This window comes from Calonectris borealis, chromosome 25 (assembly GCF_964195595.1).
Source record: "Calonectris borealis chromosome 25, bCalBor7.hap1.2, whole genome shotgun sequence".
NCBI lineage: Eukaryota > Metazoa > Chordata > Aves > Procellariiformes > Procellariidae > Calonectris > Calonectris borealis.
This window is the reverse complement of record NC_134336.1, coordinates 5,120,820-5,140,765: the sequence shown is the minus strand read 5'-3', so window position 1 is coordinate 5,140,765 and position 19,946 is coordinate 5,120,820. Positions and strand designations below refer to the sequence as shown.

The 19,946-nt window shown below is 64.6% G+C and overlaps 1 protein-coding gene across 1 annotated transcript; it reads left to right on the top strand.

Annotated features, from left to right (window-relative positions):
• Positions 1-617: 617 nt before the first annotated feature.
• Positions 618-19,695, top strand: ASAP3 (ArfGAP with SH3 domain, ankyrin repeat and PH domain 3). The gene is made up of 26 exons (XM_075173587.1): positions 618-743; positions 4,767-4,839; positions 5,209-5,354; positions 7,153-7,227; positions 7,560-7,609; positions 7,849-7,975; positions 10,168-10,253; positions 11,040-11,115; positions 11,245-11,331; positions 11,657-11,766; positions 12,676-12,745; positions 13,277-13,364; positions 13,748-13,796; positions 13,900-14,087; positions 14,220-14,353; positions 14,808-14,902; positions 15,221-15,401; positions 15,900-15,985; positions 16,087-16,202; positions 16,321-16,388; positions 16,530-16,637; positions 16,758-17,001; positions 17,089-17,377; positions 17,906-18,050; positions 18,227-18,349; positions 18,622-19,695. The coding sequence occupies exons 1-26, from the start codon at positions 618-620 to the stop codon at positions 18,694-18,696; spliced, it is 3,015 nt and encodes a 1,004-aa protein (XP_075029688.1). The 3' UTR covers positions 18,697-19,695.
• The last annotated feature ends 251 nt before the right edge of the window (positions 19,696-19,946 follow it).

Sequence of the window (19,946 nt, the reverse complement as noted above, 5' to 3'; positions counted from 1 at the left end):
CTGGGGTGAGGTGGGTGCTGGGGTGCCGGGGTGAGGCGGGTGCTGGGGTGCCAGTGCGAGGTGGGTGCTGGGGTGAGGTGGGTGCTGGGGTGCCGGGGTGAGGTGGGTGCTGGGGTGAGGTGGGTGCTGGGGTGCCGGGGTGAGGCTGCGGGTGCGGATGCAGCCACACCCCGGGGGTTTTCCCTTCCGCTCGCCGCCGCACCCCGGGACCCTGCACCCCCCAGCTCCCCTGTCCGGGGTGGGGGTCATCGGGGGACCGGAGTGGGGGTCGGGGGGGTTGGGGGGGGCACCGGGGCGCTTCGCCTTTAACGGGCGGGCGGGCGCGGCCGCCCACGTGATGGCGGCGGGGAGGGAGCGGGCGGGCGGGCGGAGAGAGAAACTCCCCGGTGCGGCGCGGAGCTCCCGGGGCTGGGCATGGGGCGCTGAGCCGGGCCTCGCCGGCACCCCCGGGGCGCTGAGCCGGGCCTCGCCGGCACCCCCGGGGAGCTCCCGGTGCGCTCCCGGTGCGCCCCCCGCGCGCTCCCGGTGCTTTCCCGGTGCGCCCCCCGCGCGCCCCCGGTGCTTTCCCGGTGCGCCCCCCGCGCGCTCCCGGTGCGCCCGCCGGCGCCGCCCGCACCATGCCCGAGCAGCTCAGCGTGGCCGAGTTCCTGGCCGTGACCGGCGAGGACCTCAGCTCCCCGGCCGCCGCCGCCTTCGCCTCCAAGATGCAGAAGTGCCGGGGGGCGGTGGGGGCTCTGGAGGAGGTGAGCGGGGCCGGGGGGGGGGGGTGTCGGGCTGCCTGGGAACACCCCCCGCGCTGGGGCAGCCCCTGGCACCCACAGGTATTGGTCCAGCACCCAATGCCCACCCCCGGGGGGCACCTCCCTTCCTTGGGCTTCTATTTAATGGGGTCCCCCCCACCTTCACCCCGAAACCCCCGGGGGGAGGCCGGCACGGCCTGGCTTGCGCTGGCGTCACCCTAAGCGGGTGCTTTGGGACCCTCGGGCCAGGGTGGCCCTTTGCATCCTCCGAGCAGCCCCACCATGCACTTCTTTTCGGGGCCAAGGCCTGCAGAAATGGGCAAAACTCTCCTTTAAAGGTTTTGTCTCCAGCTCCAGGTGCCCCCCGGGGCCAGGGCATCCCCCCCTCCCCGGGGCCAGGGCATCCCCCCCCTCCCCGGGCCAGGCGGAGCATCAGCCCCCGGCTCCGGCCACTATCGAGTTCCTAGGCTGGAGCCAGCCCTGATGTGGTGTGGTGTCCCTGGGGGTCCCCCCCCCACTATTAAAGTCAGGGGAGTATTTTTAGCCTCCCCCCAAAATCCCCAGCAGTGTTTGTGGGAAGGGCGGAGGTGGTGGGATGCCTTCGTCCCCCTTCTCCCGCCTGGAATAAAGGCGTTTTCCAGCTGGTCCCATGGCTTTTGCCAACTCCTCTTAGCGAAGGAATGGCTTTGAAGGGGAGCCAGGGCTGGTGGGGAGCGCGGGGCCCCGGGTGCCGGGGCTGCCGGGATCCCCAGGGACAGCGGGACGGGTGTCCCCAGGCTGGAAATCTAGGGACAACACCATGGAGCATCCCGGTCCCAGCCAGCACGTGCTGGCCGCTGCCATGGATCTTCCTCTCCGCTGGGAAGGGGGAGGCAGCCCCAGCCAGGAGGAAGCAGCAGGAATTTCGTTTGGCTGCTCGGAGAGGCTGCGGTTAAGGGGGACGGGGATGGGGGGAGAGGCGTCCCCCAGGAACGGCGGGGGTCTCCGCAGGATTTGCTTAGTAAAGCTCCAGCGAGCGTGGCTGAGAGCTGGGAGTTGTGACCGTCGTTGTGCGTGCCATGGGGGGGGCACAGGCCTGAACCCCCCCCCATCCCACCGGAGGCTGCGGGGAACCCTCGTAGGGCCTGAACCGCTGCCAGACCTTCGGCATCCCCGTGCTCCAGCGCGAGGGGAAGAGGGAAATCCAAGCAAACAAGCCCCAGCCCCGCGCCGCCCTCTGAGCCCCGATGGGGCGATAGCGTCAGGCGAGGGAAATAAACACCGGCGGCTTTGGGGAGCGGGAGAGACTCTCTGCGACCAAACCGAGCCTTGGTCTTCCCCGTCACCACCCCAGATCCCGGCTGGAGGCTTGGCGAGCAGGAGGGAGCGAGGGTTCCCCGGTCTTGCTGCAGCGGCTGCTGGGTGGGAAGGGGTGGCCGTGTCCCACCAGGTCCCCAAAACAGGGTGCTGCTGCCTTCGAGGCACGGCTGCATGCACCCACCTGGGAGCCAGTCCCAAATCGGGGGGACAGGAGCGACATGGGTGAGCAGGGCGAGGGCCGGAGGCTGGTGCTCACCATCGAGGAAACATACTGGTGTTGGCCGGAGCTGCTCCGTGCCTCAGTTTCCCTCTTGGGATTAAAGAGGGCTCTCCCCTCCCAGGGGGCTTGTGCGACCTTGGGGTCCTTGGGGCTGCTGCAGAGGCCAAACCCAAGGTCTCTGGAGTGGGCTGGAAGGTCGGATCCAGCCCTTGGTGGTTGGGGCTGGGTGCTGCGTACATGTCACACAGGACTGGGCGCCTCCGGGCCGGGGCAGGGTGACATGGCAGAGGCTGCTGGCACGTTCAGTGGCAGAGCTGGCAGCCGGGCTCTCAGCTCACCCCGTCACCGTGTAAATAATACCCTGCCCCTGCCACGCGCTGCCCTTTGCACCCAGGGTAGCGCCGCATCCTGCTCCCGGCCCGGCAGCGCCGCCGCCCCGGCCCCTGGCACCCACGGCGGCTCCTTCCCCGGGCGGCACGAGCCAGCGGCGGGGGTGGGAGGCAGAAGAATGGCCCCCATTGAGCATCCTGCCGGGGCTGGGTGGGGGGTGGCGGTGGCTGCTCGGGGTCCCCAGGCTGCGGGTGGCTGCGGTGCAGGTGCGGATCTGTCCCTTCCTCCATCCCTATGGGGAATCCCTCGTGCTCCCGTCCCCAGCTGTGCCGACGTCCTCAGCTTCCCCCGAGATGGGGCCGGGGGGTGATGGGTGCTGTGGGGGGCTCCAGACATTGCTGTCCCCGCTCCGGAGGGCTGTCCCTGGCAGCCGGCCCAGTACATCGGGGATGCCAGCGATGCCCGCAGCCGGAGCAGCACCGTGCGGTGATTTCCTCTGCATTTACCACCCCGGTGCTCGGCTCTGCCTGCCCCATCCCCACCGGTCGGCTCATGGACCCCTTCCCGAAAGCCCCCGTGACCGTCCCCAGATTGTCTCTGGTCCCTGTGTTCAGCTTCCTGCGGCCGTGAGCTGGCACTGGGATGCTCTGGCACTGGGGTGCGCTGCCCCGTCCCTGGCACTCAGAGCAGCTTCTTCCCCCACTTGCACAGTGATGCATCCAGAGCATCTCATGCTGCCTCAGTTTCCCCTTCCCGAGGCAACGCCATCTTTGTGAGCCTGGGGCATCCAGGCGTCCAGCCCTGGCATCCCCCTGCGGCAGGGGATGCCTCTGCCCCAGCCCGCGGCTCTGGAGAGCCTGGGGCACCCAGATTTGGAGCAGAGAGGGGACATGGGGGGCTTTGGGGCACCCCAACATCCTCCCCATTGTAGCTGCATTGCAAGACCCCTCGGGGCGGGGGGTTTGGCTCCCGCCTCGGTCCCAGTCCCCTCCCAGCCGGCTCATCCTGGCCAAAGCTCGTCCGCAGCATCCCATCCAACGAGGAGGGCCTCGGAGAGCGGCGCCGAAGCCAGGCTTGACCCCGCTGTCAGGAAATCGGCCTTGACATCAGCCCGAAAACCTTCGGCGAGAGCGCGAGCGAGAGAGAGAGCCTCTTTATTGTAATTCCTCCGCGGTTTCATCCCTCGCCCTTCTTGCCGTTCACGCCCTCTAAATATTTCCAGCCTGTTATCATGCCTCTGGTACCTGCAGCCAAGCCGCCCTTAACCCTTTCCTGACAGCTTGCGTTCAGCTACGACGCTCTGCGGGCAGCGCCGCGGGCGGGTTGGCGTTGGGTTGGCGTTGGGTTGGCGTTGGGTTGGCGTTGGGTTGACGTTGGGGTTGAGTTTGTCCTGGTGCTTGGTGGGGGCAAATGGGGGCTGCTGGGGTAGGGAGGGATGGAGCGAGGATGGGGGGATCAGGCTGGGGATGGGGAGCGCTCTGAGCGAGCGCAGGATGCAGCCGGTGGGGGCTGCGGAGAGGTCCGTGGTGCCGGGGGCCACCGCCAAGACCCTGCACGAGCTGGGGGGGTTGTGGAAAGCTGTGTTCCCAGTTGCGGGATTTATGTGATTTAGGTCCCTGTTGGACATCGGTAGGAGGTGGGTCCTGTTTTCGGCTCTGCTGTGGACCCCTGCGGGGAGCTGGGCACCCTCGCAGGTCTCTCCCGCCGTGCCTGGCCCCGAGCCGTGGGGACGCGTGCTGGGATGGCGAGGACGGACTGGTGTATTTGTGCTACGTGATGCTTCATCCCCTCCTTGGTTGAAACAGCCCCTGCGAGAGCCAGGGAGGCATTTTCCATGGTTGCTGGAAGCTGCTCGGATCCAAAGAGGCGCTGGGCGTGCTGGCCGCTCACCCCCTGCTACCCTCTTGCTCGAATCCGTCTCTCCCGGGGCAGCCAAAGCCCTGCCTGGCAGCAAAAGCCATGGGGACCGCAGGCCTGGCAGGGGACCGGCTGGACGCTGCGGCTCCGGTGTCCCCGGGATGCCTCCGGCTCCTCTCCCAAGCCCCGGGAGCTTGGCCGCTGCCCCGCACATCTGCATGGCAGAGCCGTGCCGAGGGCCAGCTGGGCTGGGGGGGGAGCGGCGGCGGCGCTCGGCGGGGCTAACGAGCTGGGTTTGTTTTCTTTCTTCGCTTTCGCAGAGCTTGGATGGGGACCAAGCCGTACTCCAGAGGATCAGGAAATATGTGAAAGCCATTCACGTCTCCGGGCTCAGTGAGTTGTGCTTCGAGAGCTGATGGGCATCCCCGGGCTGGGGGGGTCTGTGATGGTCCCTCCACCAACGCTGGTCACGTCTATCCATGGGGACGTGATGCAGCCAGATAGTTGGGTGCTGGCCAGCCTGGCAACATGATAGGGTGCCCAAAACTGGCTTAAAAAGGGGTAAAAAGGGAAATGGAGAACCTTAGGGAGGTTGTTTAGGGCAAACCACAAGCTGTCCTGCAGGAGGATCAGCCCAGCTCTGCCTCGGAGGGATGGGGAGATGGGCGGTGGGTGCTGGTGGGACCTCATGATGTGGCCATCTCCCAGGGACGGGGTGCTGCAGGGCCACCCCGTGTCCCTCACCGGTGTCTCCCCGCGCAGCCCACGTGGAGAACGAGGAGCAGTACAGCGAAGCCCTGGAGAACTTCGGCAACAACCACCTCTCCCAGAACAACCACGAGCTCTCCACCGGCTTCCTCAACCTGGCCGTCTTCACCCGCGAGGTCACCGCGCTCTTCAAGAACCTGGTGAGCCGCCCCACGTCCCCCCAGCACGCTGCTGAGATCGGGGGGGAGGCTTTAACCACCCAAGGGGGGGATCATGGGGTTCACGGCATCTCCGGTGCAACCTCAGGCTGTTCTCTGCATCCAGCTATTGCCAAGTGGGGGAAAATCTCCAGGATCCATCTGGATTTGGGAAAACCCACCCGGTGCAGCCCCCCTCCTCCCAATTTAGCCGCCCTCCTCCATGACTGGCAATCCCCAGTTCCCATCCCGTGCTGGGGGACACGCTCCTGGTGCTCCCAGACCATCCCATACTCCTCCTTACTGGATTTACAGTTCATTCCCAGCTCCGCCCGGGGACGCCGACGCTGGGACTCAATGGGCGGTTGGGACTGCTATTTTCTTTTTTTTTTTTTCCCCTTTCTATTTTTTTTTTTTTTCCTTCACATCAATTGCATCTCTGATCTCGCTTGCCAAGAAGTAAATCAAAGCCACGCCGAGCGCAGCGGGGCCTTGGGGAGCCGCGGCCGCGCGGGAAGCAGGCAGGCAGGCAGAGGCAGCTACGAGCCGAGCCGGCAGCACCTTCCCCACCACGGGAATGGCTCCGGTGGAGAAGTCGGTTCCCGGCGGGAGCGGGGTCCGTGCATGCCCAGCAGCAAAGCCCTGGGGGTCCCGTGCCGCTGGTCCCCTCTCCAGTCCTTTTCGACCCCCCCCCAAAGGGTGTTTTTGGCCCCGGCTCTGCTTAAGGAGGAGATTTATTTCTGCTGCCCTTCCCCCAGCAAGAATCTCAGATTTCGGCGTTTTCCTCTCCCAGTTACCCCAGTCTGGGCCTCCCCGCTCCTCCCCTTCCCCGCTGTCCCAGCCTGGCCGGACCCCCGTGCGCCGGGGGGGGGGGGGCTCTGCGGGAACGTCCCGGCGGAGGAGTCGGACCGGTTCCCGGGCGAGGGCAGCGCCGGTCCCCCACCTCCCGCCCCACGTGCTGCCGGTGGGGGAACAGCCGCTGCCATGTTCCCCCGGCTCTCCCCGGAGCAGGGGGTACGTGCTGGGACCCTCGATCCGAAAAGCCAGGTTTCCACTCCCGGAGTCCCCCCAGAGCTGTCGGAAGCGGGGTGTCCTGTCACCCCGGAGCTATCGGAAGGGGGGTGCCCTGTCCCCCCTCGTTGGGGGCTGGTCCCATGCCCCGGAGCTGGGTTTCTTTGTGGGTGCTGCCGGGGACCAAAACCCCTGGGAGCCTTTAAAAGAAATCTGGGTGCAGTGGGGGGGTCCCGCGTGGGTGCTGCTCTCACAGCCCTAAAATGGGGTGCTGCCCCACGGGGCACATGGGGGGATGCCGGGACCGGAGCAGGCTCCTGTGTCCCCACCACGGACCCCTGCACGGTGCTGGTGGGGACGGCGGTGGCCGCATTGCTGTCCCCAAACCCCCAAAAAGGGGGACATTTTGGGAAGCCCCTTTGACATCGGCGGGGAGGGGGGGGCCATGGAGGGGCTGGTGGCATCACCGGGTGCCGTGGGGGGACAGGGACAGGGGTGGCGATGGGGCGGGGAGGGGGACAGCTTTGGTTTTGGCAGCCGTGGCGCTGATGTGGTTTGTGGGAAGGGCCCCGCGTCAGACATCTTGCAGCCAGCTCCGACAAGCCCCAGCCTGCCCCGTGCCTGGATCCGGCCCCGATTCCAGCCTCTTTAACCCTTCACGGGGCAGCGATGGAGCCTGGGGGGGGCGGCGGGGGGAACCCCAGCGCTGGGAAGGACTTGAGGCTCCGGCTCCTCGACCTGCCCTGAAGTGGGGACCCTCCTGGGGTAACCCCATCTCTACCCTTTGCAGGTGCAAAACCTGAATAACATCGTCTCCTTCCCCCTGGACAGCCTGCTGAAGGGGCAGCTGAAGGACGGCCGCCTGGTGAGTCCCCTCCGGCACTGTCCCCGAGTCTCTGAGGCTGCAAGGTCACCCATTTTGGGGACATATTGCAGCAAGACCCCCCGTTAGCGACTCAGCTTGTGCCCATGGCCAGGAGAAGGAAAGAGCAAATCCCAAGGCTGGAGGGCAGCAGCGAGGGCTGGAAGGGACTGGAGCAAGGGGTGAAGACCCGGTGGGGATGTCCCTTGTCCCCGAGGAGCAGGGCAAGGCGCAGCGATGCAAAGCAAAGCTCTCGGCCGCGGGATGCTGCTTCGGTGCCCCCGGGTCTTTCACCTTCCCTGACAGCTGCCATCCCCTCTCTCCTTTTGCCGCAGGACTCCAAGAAGCAGATCGAAAAGGCCTGGAAGGATTATGAGACCAAAGTGTAAGGAACCTGCTGCCTCCGGCAAAATCCATCTAATCCCGCTCCGCACAAAGATGTTTTGTCCCAGGGCTGCAGCCGGGCGCTGATCGATGCCAGTTTGCCATCGGGTGGGCTCCGGTCCAGCCTTTCCCAGCTAGAGGGGCTGGAGATGTTTCTCCTGATCCCGTCCCCACCGTAGCCCACCCCATGGGACACCCCTCGGAGCAGGGTTGTCCCCAACCCGCTGTCCCATCCCGCAGAGGGAAGATGGAGAAGGAGAAGGAACGAGCCCGCTTGGCGGGGGTCATCCAGGCCGAGCCGTCTGCGGCGGAGGTGGCCGAGGACATGCAGAAGGAGCGGCGGCTCTTCCAGCTCCACATGTGCGAGGTAGGGGCTGTGCCGGGGGGGGACACGGGGACCGTTGGGCCCCGGGGGACACAGGGGACCGCTCTGCTCAGCGCTGCGTGGGGATGTCGGAGCCTGTCCCCGTCCCTACCGCCGAAGCAGCTCCGCGTGGGTGCAGTGTGGGACCCTCGGCTGTCCCCATCCCATCGTGTCCCTGCGTGGTCCCGGCTCAGGGATCCCCTCCATTCCCAACTTGGGGTCCCTGCGGGATGCGGTTTCGAATGGCACCCATGGGTTACCCTGCAGTGAGGCGCCCGGGGGTTGCACCCGCATCCTCCCAGCCCTGCTCCTACCCCTCCTGTGCAAAGCCAGAGGCTGGCGTTTGGGGTGAAAAGTGAGCTTTTTAGATAACATCCCCGAGGTTGGCTTTGTGGGTTTGCCCTGTTCTCAAAACTGCTCTGGGTTTTGGTTAGGGGGGGCTCACAAACGGCCCCAGATCCCCGACGATCCCGGGGGTCCGTGCTCAGGAGGTGAGATGGGAAGAGGTTGAAGGATGGAGACCCAATGTCGGACCCCGCAGCGAGGAGGGCACCCGGGTGTCCTAGCTCCAGACATCCCAGCAACCCCATAAACCTCTGGAGAGTGACCCAGAGCAGGGGACAAGTCCCCAGTGGCTTCTCCCAGGTGTCTCCCACGTCCCCAAGGGCCAGGCAGCAGCATTGGAACCCCGGGCAGCCCCATGCCCCCTCCCCAGCAAAGGGCAGGGGCTGCGGGGAGGAGAACTGCGCCCGCCGGAGCTGGGCACGGGGCCGGGGAGCTGGGACCCGGCCAGATGAGTCACCCCCTTGAATAGCACCACTGTGAAATAAATAACAGCACATGGAAACGCGGGAGCTGCGGCTCGGCCGGGGAGCGGCTGCGTGCATGCGAGTGGGCGCACGTGCGCACCGGCGTGCACGAGAGCTGCTGCTTTCTCGGGGAAGCCTGCCTGAAAATGGGGGGACAGGACAGTTTTTCTCGGGGGTCGGCCAGGGCTGGGATGTGTGTTGCATGGAGGATGGTGTTTGCTGCTTCCTGGGGTGGGGGCATGATCTGATTTCAGCCCAGGGGGTGAGGTGTGGGGTGGTTGCATCTCCCCATCGGGGGCCATCTCACACCCCCAGGGGCCGTGGGGTGGATGGATGCAGGACCCGGACCCAGGCGGTGCTGGGGTCCCTTTGCACGTGGGTCTCAGCCAGCGCCGGCCGGGACTTTCCCCTGCCACCGTCACCCCGGGGCAATGGGTGGCAGGGCAGGGAAGTCCCACGGGAGCCGGGCACACGTGGCCTTTTCCAGCTGGGATTTTGTTCAGGGGGTGCAGACGATGCCGGGCACCCCAGGGCTCCGGCTTGGATGCCACGTTGGCTTTGCATCTCCAGCTCGCACGGAGCAATTTAACACCCCCGCCCCGGTCCAGGTGACCCCTCGCTGGGCAGGGGTGCCCAAGAGTGCCCAGGAAGGCTCCATCCTGGGGGCTCTATCCCACCATGAAAAGCCCCCGGAGCTCAGGGCTGCCTTCCCCTCCCCTCGCCTCCCGCTCGAAACCATCCTCCAGCAGCTGCGCCGGCCCGGAGAGGAGCTCGCAGGGGGGAGATCTCTTCCCCCCCCCCGCCCCGTTATTTGGCTCGGGATGAGCAAGGCTCTGGGTCTTTTCTGCCTGCAGCTGATGGATGGGTTTGATGTCTCAAGCTGAAATTCCCCGTCCCGCGGGACACCTCCGCGAGGATTGCAGACCTCCAGGGCTGCTGTGCCGCAGGCGCTCGCCGCTTGAAAATGGATTTTTTGAGAGCAAAGGGGTCTTAAAAAACATTCGGGCTATTTTTTTTTTTATTTTTTTTTTTTTTCCTTCCCCCCTCTTCGCGAGCTGCCTTGGCTTTTGGTTATTTATTAACTCCAGAAGTAATGAACAGCGGGAGAAGCATGCTCGGCTGGAAACCCCGGGGGCCTGCCTCGGTCCTTGAACTTTTCAGGGCTTGGAGGACTTCCAGAGCCAGGTTTTCTGAGGGTGGTCCCCAGCGAGCTGCCTTCAAATCCAACGTCGTGAGTCGACTTCTTGAAACCCAGCCAGCGTTTTAACCCTCCTCCCCGCACGGGGAAGGGAGGCGAGGGCTGGGCAGGCTCTTGCTCTTTCCTCTGGGATATTTTCAGCCGGTCCTCGTCTCCGTCACCTAACCGGGTGTCTTCTCCTCCTCCAGTACCTGCTGAAAGCCAGCGAGTCTCAGATGAAGCAGGGACCAGATTTCTTGCAGAGCCTCATCAAGTTTTTCCACGCTCAGCACAAGTAGGTCCTGCCTGGGGCGAGGGGGTCCATCCCCGGGGTCGGTCATCGCCCCTGGGAGGTCCCACAAGGGTCTGGGGGCACCTTCTCCCATCCCAGCTCTATAAAGCTCTTGGTGAAGGTGTTGGGCAGAGCCCGTCGCTCTCTGGTTGCATCCGGGGAGTTGAAACGTGCTTTGTTGGCTTGAGGAGCTGTAAACGTGTCTGTGGGGGCTGGGGGGAAGGGGCTTGGCTCAGGATATATCCGATGATTTGGTTTCTGGATAGATTTCCAGGGATGAGTTCAGCCGAGCGGCTCCGCCGTTAGCTGTAGGGCTCATAACGAGGGTGTTTGGAGCAAGGATTAACATCCCGTTGCTCAATGAGGCTGGAGTAGCAGTGTGTGGGTGTCATGTCATCTCCTCTGGCTCCCGAGTGGGGAAACTGAGGCAAGGAGGGGGCAGTCACGTTGGCTAAGAACATGACCTCGACTAGGGCCATGACCCAGAGACCCCCAGGATCTGGCTTCCAGCAGGGCTGGTCCCCAATGAGATGAGTTTGCATCGAACAAGAGGCCAATCCTGCATCCCAAACACCCCAAATATTTGGGGTATCCAGACCCCATGGGCTGGGCTTGACCTTTGGTGGGATCTCTCCAGGTCCCAGTAGCAGGGGAACCTCAAAGCAAGAGCAGCTTCCCAGGGGGGTTGCTATGGTCTCCTGCCACGTTTTCTCTAAAAAAAAAATCTCTTTTTTTTTTTTTTCTCCATCCTCCCCATCTGCATCTTAATCCCATTAAATAAATGCCCAGTTTCTTCCAAGACGGCTGGAAGGCTGCCCAGAACCTCTACCCCTTCATTGAGAAGCTCGCTGTGTCCCTCCACGCGGTAAGTCCCCCGGCCTGCCATCCAACATCGCTCGGACGTGTCCCCCAAGATGCCACCCCCCCCCCCGTGCCAGCCCCTGAGAACGCCCGCATTCAGCGCAGCAGTGAGGGCAGCTGCCTCCCTTTCCAGCTCCACCAAGCGCAAGAGGAGGAGGTGAAGCAGCTCACGCAGACCCGCGATTCCCTCCGCAGCATCCTGCAGCTGGAGAGCAAGGAGGTGAGACCCTGGGATGGGCACGAGAGAGCCGGGAAGGAGGGTCAGGAGGGTGCTGGGTGCTAAGGAGGGGTGAGTGTCCCGGGGTTAGCTTTGGGGATGGGGAGCAGCAGGGAAAGGGGAGCTGGGGACCAAAGGGAGCATCTGTGGGAGCAGAGCAGGAGACCTGGGAGATGCTCGGAGGCTGGGAGGGGACGGGGGTCTCTGGCATCCTGATGGACGCTGCACCCACATAAGGACGAGATCACTTGGGGGTGGCAGCCACCTCTGCACCTCTCACTTTGCTTTTTAAATGCTTTTTTTTTTTTTTTTTCTCGGGTGAGCTCAGGAAAACCTGAGCAGGAAGAACTCTGGCAGCGGGTACAGCATCCACCAGCACCAAGGGAACAAGCAGTATGGGACGGAGAAGTCGGGATTTCTGTACAAGAAAAGCGATGGGTGAGGATGAGTGGTGTTTGCCCAGAGAGCTCCTGGCTCCATCCCAGTGTTGCTGTGGGCTGGGAGAGCACCATGCTGATGGGAGGTCCCAGAGCTGGGACATCCCGAGGTGGAACTGTTTGGGTGAGGTTTTTGGTTGCTGTTAGGTCTTCAGGTGCAATTGGTCCCATCTGGGTCTTAAGCATCCATCAACGCTTGGAGAATGGGATTTTTCCCCAGGCTGGAGGAGACCTGAGAGCTGGTGGTCAGGGGGTTGGTGGGTCTCCAACTGCGGCTGGGGAAGGAGGAGGTTTAGAGGTGGTGCAAGGGACCTTCCCCCGCCATGGTTTGGTGTCATTGGCCCATTTCTTATGTGAAGGCCCCCAGTAAGGCTCTGATGCCCAGGGTGCTTCTCCTGTGATGCTCTCCTGGGTGGCTGGCTATGCACAGCGGCTGGTGTCCGTGGATGTGGGTCTCCAGGAACAGCCGCCCAGTGCCGAGTTCACTGTGAAGAGCTGTGAGCTGTGCGGCTGATGGGAGAGGAAGAAATTCCTTGTTTCTTGGGCGTGGAGGGAGAAGGGATCCTGGTGGGATCTTCTAGGGTGAAAAATGAGATCCTCTGAGCCCCAAAGAGGAGGTCTTCACCTTCTCAGTGGACCTCTGGGTGATGGGCACCAGGTTTTGAATGGGTGGTTGTGTGTTTTGCTGAACTGGGACTACAAGATCCGTGATGCTGTTGGCCCGCCTGGCCCGTGGCCAGCCCGCTCAGCGGGACCTGTTGTGCTCTGTGAGTTACAGGAAGCACAACCCCACGTCCAGAAAGCCATCAGGCCTCTGCCGAGGGCTGCCGTGGGTGGTTTGGGAAGCGGATGGATGTGGGCGATCTGGGTTGTGCAACGCGTCCTCATTCCTCCTCTTCCTCCTCCTCAGGATCCGCAAAGTGTGGCAGAAGAGGAAGTGCGGCGTGAAGTACGGCTGTCTGACCATCTCCCACAGCACGGTGAGGAGCAGCGGGGGGGCTGCGGCCCTCGCCCTTGAGGTCACCCTTTGAGCTTTGACGTCCGTTGGATTTCAGGTTTAGTTTTGCCTCAACTGGGCTTAAAAACTGGGACTGGAGGTACTAAATGGGGTCCCCCATGTCTGATAGGTGTCAATGGGAGGGGACGCTGGGTTTGGCTGGGGCAGCAAGATGGGCGTTGAGGTTCCAGACAAGGCCAACGGGAGCGGGGTGCTTTGGAGTGGGATGCTGCCCCCTGGCGGTGGAGGTTGAGAACTGCAGCGGGGACAGAGGACACGGCTCGGGGACGTCCCCGAGCCCTCTTCTCCTGCAAAGGGGCCCTCTTCTCCTGCAAAGGGGCCCTCTTCTCCTGCAAAGGGTGGCAGAGGGTCCGACTCCCCTGGTTATCCCAAGAGGGACCATCTGGAGATGGTGGTTGTCCCAGCGGAGTTGCCATCGGAAGCACGCCCTTGGTGATGCGCATCCCACCCCTTCCCGGTCCTTCAACCCTCCTCTTGTCCTCACCCCCTGCAGATAAACCGTCCCCCCGTCAAGCTGAACCTCCTCACCTGCCAAGTGCGGCCCCACGCCGAGGAGAAGAAATGCTTCGACCTGGTGACGCGTGAGTGACCGGAGTGGGATGCCACGGCTGGGGTGGGTGTGTTTGACCCGGAGGTGGCCGAGCTGCAGCTGGGAACTCCCTTTTTGGAGGAGAGCATCCCAAATGGGTTTTCCCAACGGCCGGTTGGCCCTGCCACGGCACCTGGACACCCTTTGCCCCTTTAATCCGGCTCTGGGCATCTTCCTGGCTGCCTCTACAGAGGAAGGACCGACCTCTCCCAGGAGATCTAGCGAGCTCAAGACAAAAAGAGGTCGTGACAGGGCTTGGGTGATGGTTGAGTGACGTGCAGTGATTTTATTTTATTTTAAAGCAGCCCCTTCGGAGTAGTTTCAGCCCCTTCAACCCCTCACTTCACCTTCTCCCCCCTCTCCCCATCCCTGCAGACAACAGGACGTATCACTTCCAAGCGGAGGACGAGCAGGAGTGCGTTGTGTAAGTGCCGCAGCCCGTCCCCACTCTTTGCGGTGCTGGATCCTGCTCCTTCCTCCTCCTCCTCTTCTTCCTCCTCTTGACCGGGGCTCCCCCCCCTACCCAGGTGGGTCTCGGTGCTGCAGAACAGCAAGGACGAAGCCCTGAGCAACGCCTTCAAGGGGGAACCCAACGGCGGCGGGGCGGCGGCGGGCGGCGGGGCGGACGGCGGCGTGCAGGAGCTCACCAAGCTGGTCATCAGCGAGGTGAAGAACATGCCGGGAAACAAGCAGTGTTGTGACTGCGGGGCCCCGGGTAGGTCAGGGCTTGGCGTCTCCCCCCTTCGCCCCCCACTTCCCCGGGTGTGGGTCGGGTACCCGGGGAGGGGGTTGCAGCATCCCGTGGGGCTGGATGGTGATGCTGAGCCCCGCGCCGCTCTTCCCGCAGACCCTACGTGGCTCTCCACCAACTTGGGCATCCTGACGTGCATCGAGTGCTCCGGTATCCATCGGGAGCTGGGTGTGCATTATTCCCGCATCCAGTCCCTCACCCTGGATGTCCTCAGCACCTCCGAGTTGCTGGTAAGCTGCCCCCCGAGCCCGGAGATCTCTGGGAATCACCTTCTGCAGCCACCGGGAATCACCTCCTGCGGCTCCCAAAGCTCCTGGGACGCAGAGTTCAGCCCTCTTCTTCCATCCCATCTGCACCCAGTTTGCTCCAGTGCTCGCAAACCTGCCTCAGTTTCCCCAGCGGCAGGTTGCAGCCCCCAGCGCGGAGGTCTTGGGCAAGTCGTGGGGCGGGGGGCGGTTCTGCAAAGCCGCTTGCTAAGGGGGGGATGCCAAGAGCCCCCCGGGATTTGCTCCCTTTTAAAACAGACTTTCCCTGCCATGAAAGAGCATCACCCCCGGGGGAAGATCCTGGGTGGATCCAGTGGATTCCTTCCATCTGCCTCTGGGGTGGGGATGGGGATCCGGCTGGGGCAGGGCGAGCGCAGCACGAGGGGCTCGTCTCCCCCCCGTCCCTCTCTCGCCGCAGCTGGCCGTCAGCGTCGGGAACACCCGCTTTAACGAGATCATGGAGGCCACGCTGCCCGCCCAGGACTGCCCCAAGCCCTCGGCCGGCAGCGATATGTGAGTCGGCCGCTGGCCGGGGGGCTCGGGGTGGGCTGGGAGGAGGAGGAGGAGGAGGAGGAGGAGGAGTGCACGGTGCGGGGTGTGTTCTTGTCCCCGTGCCACTGCCATCGGCTCTGAAACAGCCCGGGGATGGGAGAGGGGGGATTCTTGTGTCGTCACCTGGATTTTGGTGGGGATCTGCACCTTTTTTGGAATTTTCCTCCTGATCCCAAGGCTTCAGGAGGAGGCAGGAGCCCAGGGTGCCTCCGGCTGCGGGGGGGGACGGAGGGGGTCTGGTCTCCGTGCCCATCTGATGCCACGCCGGCCCTCCCGCAGGGCTGCCCGCAAGGAGTACATCGTGGCCAAGTACATGGAGCGACGCTACGTGCAGAAAAGCAGCCGCGACGACCCCCACCGCCTCTGGGAAGCCATTCGTGCCCGCGACCTCCTGGCCCTGCTCCAGGCCTTCGCCGAGGGGCACGACCTGGCCAAACCCCTGGTCAGCCCCGAGGGCCAGGTGAGCCCCGCGCCGCCGCCCCGCTCCCGCTGCCTGGCCGCATAAATGGATTGTCCCCCTCTGGGTGCCCATGCTCAGGGTTTTCCCGGCCGTTGGGTGGAGATGTGCCCTTGGGAAGATGGGCATCCTCAGGTCCAGCTCTCTTCTCCATCCCGTGGGAGATGGGCATCCTCAGGTCCAGCTCTCCTCTCCCTCCATCCTGTGGGAGATGAAGCATCCTTAGGTCCAGCTCTCCTCTCCCTCCATCTCGGGGGAGATGAAGCATCCTCAGGTCCAGCTCTCCTCTCCCTCCATCTCGGGGGAGATGAAGCATCCTCAGGTCCAGCTCTCCTCTCCCCTCCATCTTGGGGGAGATGAAGCATCCTCAGGCCCAGCTCTCCTCTCCCTCCATCCCGTGGGAGATGAAGCATCCTTAGGTCCAGCTCTCCTCTCCCTCCATCTTGGGGGAGATGAAGCATCCTTAGGTCTAGCTCTCCTCTCCCCTCCATCTCGTGGCAGGACCCGGGCGAGCTGGCGCTGCACGTGGCCGTACGCCACGCCGACAGATCGTCCCTTCCTCTGGTGGACTTCATCATCCAGAACGGGTGCGTCCCCAGGTGCTCGCGGTGTCCCCTGCCCGCTCCCCCGCGGGACCGATGCTCGTGTCCTCTTGAGCCTTGAATTTCTCGCTGGTGGCTTTGCCCAGGGGGACGCTGGACCGGGTGACGCAGGACGGGAACACGGCTTTGCACTACGGCGCGCTCTACAACCGGCCCAACTGCCTCAAGCTGCTCCTGAAGGGCAAAGCCACCTTCACCGCGGGTACGGGGCCGGGAAGGAGGGTTTTTTGGGGGGGGGGGGCCTTTTGCTTGGGGCTCTGCAGCGGGAGCGGAGCAGCGAGGCTGTAACCTGGATCCGGTCCCTTTCATCCCTCGGGCAGTGAACGCGGCGGGCGAGACGGCTTTGGACGTGGCCAGGAGGCTCAAGCACGTCGAGTGTGAAGAGCTGGTAGGTGGGATGGGGGGGGGATGCTCAGGCTGGGGAGAGGGGACTGAAACCTGGGGGGGGGGGGAGCTGTCATGGAAGTGGGGGGCTCCTGGGACCTGTCCCCCCCATGCTGAGACCCCTCTGACCGGCTCCATCCGGCAGCTGGAGCAGGCGCAGGCGGGGAAGCTCTCCCTGCAGATCCACGTCGACTACGACTGGGAGCCCCCCCAGGAGTTCCCCTACGACAGCGAGGACGAGCTGGAGGAGAAGGTACCTGGGTGCGGGGGGGACACCCCATACCCCCAGCAAGGGGGCTGGGGAGGGGGTGCAGACCCTGGGGGGGGGCCTGGTGGCAGCGGGGCAGCCCTGGAGCCGGGTCTCTGCCCCCAGGTGAGCCCCCTCCAGCGTTCCTTCAAGGGTACGTCGCCGCTGGCCGCCAGCCCCCCCCCCGCCTGCCCCCAGACCCGCTGGAGCTGCATGGGGATGGACATCACCAACAAGACCTACGAGAGCATCCTGGTGCCCTCGCGTCCCGCGCCCCGCCGGGCCCACAGCGAGGAGATCCCCCCGCCGCTGCCCCTCAAAAACCCCACGCGGGGCGGCTCCCGCCCCAAACCCGGCCACAGCCCCACCGGTGAGTCGGGGTGTCACCCATGATGTGGCTGTCCCTTCACCCAGACATCAGGTTTATTGTCCTCATCGTGTGTCCCCCCCCACCCAGAGCGCCCCGAGCTTCCCCGGCAGGCGTCGGAGCCGCACTTCCCGGGGCCGGCGGAGGCTCCGGCACCGCGCAGCCTCCCCTCCGCTGGCAGCGCGGGCACCCTGGATGGCACCGCCGGTCCCCCGGCCCCCAGCACCCGCAGCCCCACCGAGAGCCGGCGGGCAGCGTACTGGGAGACCCGCTCGGAGACGGAGAGCAGCGGCACCCGGCGGGGGCCGGAGCTGAGCCCCCCGCCTGGGCAGCCCCCGCCGGGCAGCACGGCCCCCGATATCCCCCCTGTCAAGTTTGGGTAGGGACACCCCCCCACCCCCCCCACCCTGGGGGTGCACTGGGTGGGTGGGGGTCATTGCATGGTGCTGGTGGGTCAGCTTCAACCCCTGCTGGGTCCCCCCCCAAGCATGGGGACCCCCAAATTGTCCCTGGGGGGTGTGGGGTAAAGGGGTCCCCACCCTGACCTGGAGTCCCCAAGGGAGTTGATGCTGGCCCTGGGACGCAGGAGGGGACAAGGGCAGCGGCGGGGGTGCTGGGTTGTCCCTGGAGAAGGTGATGCAGATTATTTGGGGGTGACACCAAGACCGGGACCCCTACAAGTTATCAAATATATTTTTTTCTCTCTTTTTGGGAATTGTGGTGGGATGGGCTTGTTTGAGGGAGGATGGGTGCTGGGACCCTTCTCCATCAGCATCCAGGGGGCTGTGGGTGGGACCCCTGTCCTTTGGGTCCCATCGGGGAGCGCTGACCCCACTGAGATGGGGAAGGGGGACGGGGACGGAAGGCACCAGCAGAGAGGGGGTGACGCTGTCCCCACTGTCCCCAGCTCAGAGAGCACCCGCTCGTACCGGCGCATCAGCGGCGTGGGGGGCAAAGCGGGGTCGGCCGTGTCCCCCCAGAGCCCCGGTGGCCCCGAGGACCCTGCGCTGAGCAAGGTGCCCCCCGTGCCCATGCCCAGGAGATTTGCTCCGGTAGGTGCCACAACTCGGGGGGGGTCTCGGAGGGGCTGCAATGGGGGGAGGTGTCACCTTCTGCATCCCCAAGCATCCCAGTTCCCCTTATCCTGGGGATGGAGGGATCAGGGGTGTCACATCCCTGCACCCCGCCTTGGGGGGGGTCTGTCACCCCTTCGCCCACCCCTCTGCAGGCCAAGGGGAAGCAGAAGCGGGTGAAGGCGGTGGCTGACTGCAAGGGGGACAAAGCGCGGGAGCTGACCTTCTCCAAGGGAGAGGTGATCGTGGTGACGCGGGAGGAGGACGAGCAGAGCTGGGTGAGTGTCAGCGTGGCGCCGACGGGTGCTGGGGTCTCAACCCTGGTCCCTTACACCCCCCACTTCTCTTCTGGAGGAGGCTGGGTGTTCATGGGGGGCATGGATGGGTGCCCCCTGCCCCATCTGTGCACGGAGGAGGGCCGGGGAGGCTCCCGCTGACGTGTCACCACGGCTTTGCCTCTCTAAATCCCTCTGGGAATCGGGATATCATCCCCAAAGCTTCACCCCCACCCAAAATGGCACTCCCTGACCCCCCCTCTCTGCACCCCCAGGTTGGCTTCATCGAGGGCGATGGCTCCCGCACCGGTGTCTTCCCAGCCAGCTTCGTCCACCTCTTACAAGACTGACTGGGTGGCGGTGGCCCCTTTTGTCCCTGTCCCCTCGGCCAGGACCTGAGGCACCTCCCCACCGCCCGGCGAGGGCTCGGGCGCAGCCCCAGCCCCTGGGTCTAGGCAGAGCCGGGCCACGAGGGACACGTGCCCAGGACCCTGGTGTGGACACTGCCCCCCAAGGGGGCTCGGAGACCCCCCCCCCCTTGGGAATACCGTCCATGGACGACGGCTGCAGGGAGCTGAAGGGCTGTGGGTACGGCAGAGAACGGACGTGCTCACTACAGTGGTGGGCTGAGCCCTTGGTGTCCCCCGTCCCTGCTGCACCCCCATCCCACCCGTGGGCTCTGCCCATCCCCGGGGCTTTCTTCTCCCCTGTCTGCAAGGCCTTGGGGATGGGGGGGGCTGTGCTTGGTGCCCCCCACCCTCCTCTGCTGGGGGGCCATGGACACACCCCCCCCCCCCCAGCCTGGGGGGAGCGGGGCTGGGGAGCAGGCGGGTACCCCCTATTTTCTCCTCTACCCCAACTGTGAAGCATTTGGGATGGGCAGGGAAGAGGAAAGGGGTTTTAGGGACCTCGTCTGGGGGGGCTCGAGGGTCTCTGGCCCTGGCCCCCCCCCCCCCCAGGCTCTGGGAGCTGCCTGGGCTGGTGGGGCTTGGGGATGCTTCAAAGCCTCCCCAAAACTGGTAGTGAAATGCCATTCCCTGATTTGGGGGGGGTTCAGGTGGCCCCACAGAGCCCCTGCCCCGTGTCCCTCGTCTGGGGTGGGTGCTGGATCACCGCCCCAGCCCTGGGGGTCCCCCCGGGGGGATTTTGCAGCTTTTACTGGGACCAATGTCCCCCCGTGCTGGCATCCCTCGGGAGCCACCTGCCCCCCATCCCCCCCCCCAATTTACCCTCTCCCCTTTCTCGTTTGTGCGTCAAATGTTTCATCTCAAAAAACAGCCTTTTTTTTTTTTTTTTTTTTTAAAATGTTCTCTCTCTCTGGTTTCTAATAAAGCCATCGGTTTTGTAAGCGCCCGGGTGCGTGTGGGGGGGCAGTCCCCATCCTGGGCACCGGGGTCTCCATGACTTGCCGGTGCCCGTCAGGGATGTGACCCTGGGCTTTGGGGAGGTGTCGCGGGGCAGAGCGCTGTTTTGGGGGTGCTGGGTGGGTGGGTGGGTGCACCAGGTTGAGTTTCGGGCAGCCAGGCTGCCCTGGCTTTCCTGTGCTCCCCGGCGTTGCCTTCACCCATCCCATGGGGCCAGGCTGGGGCGTGGGCACCCT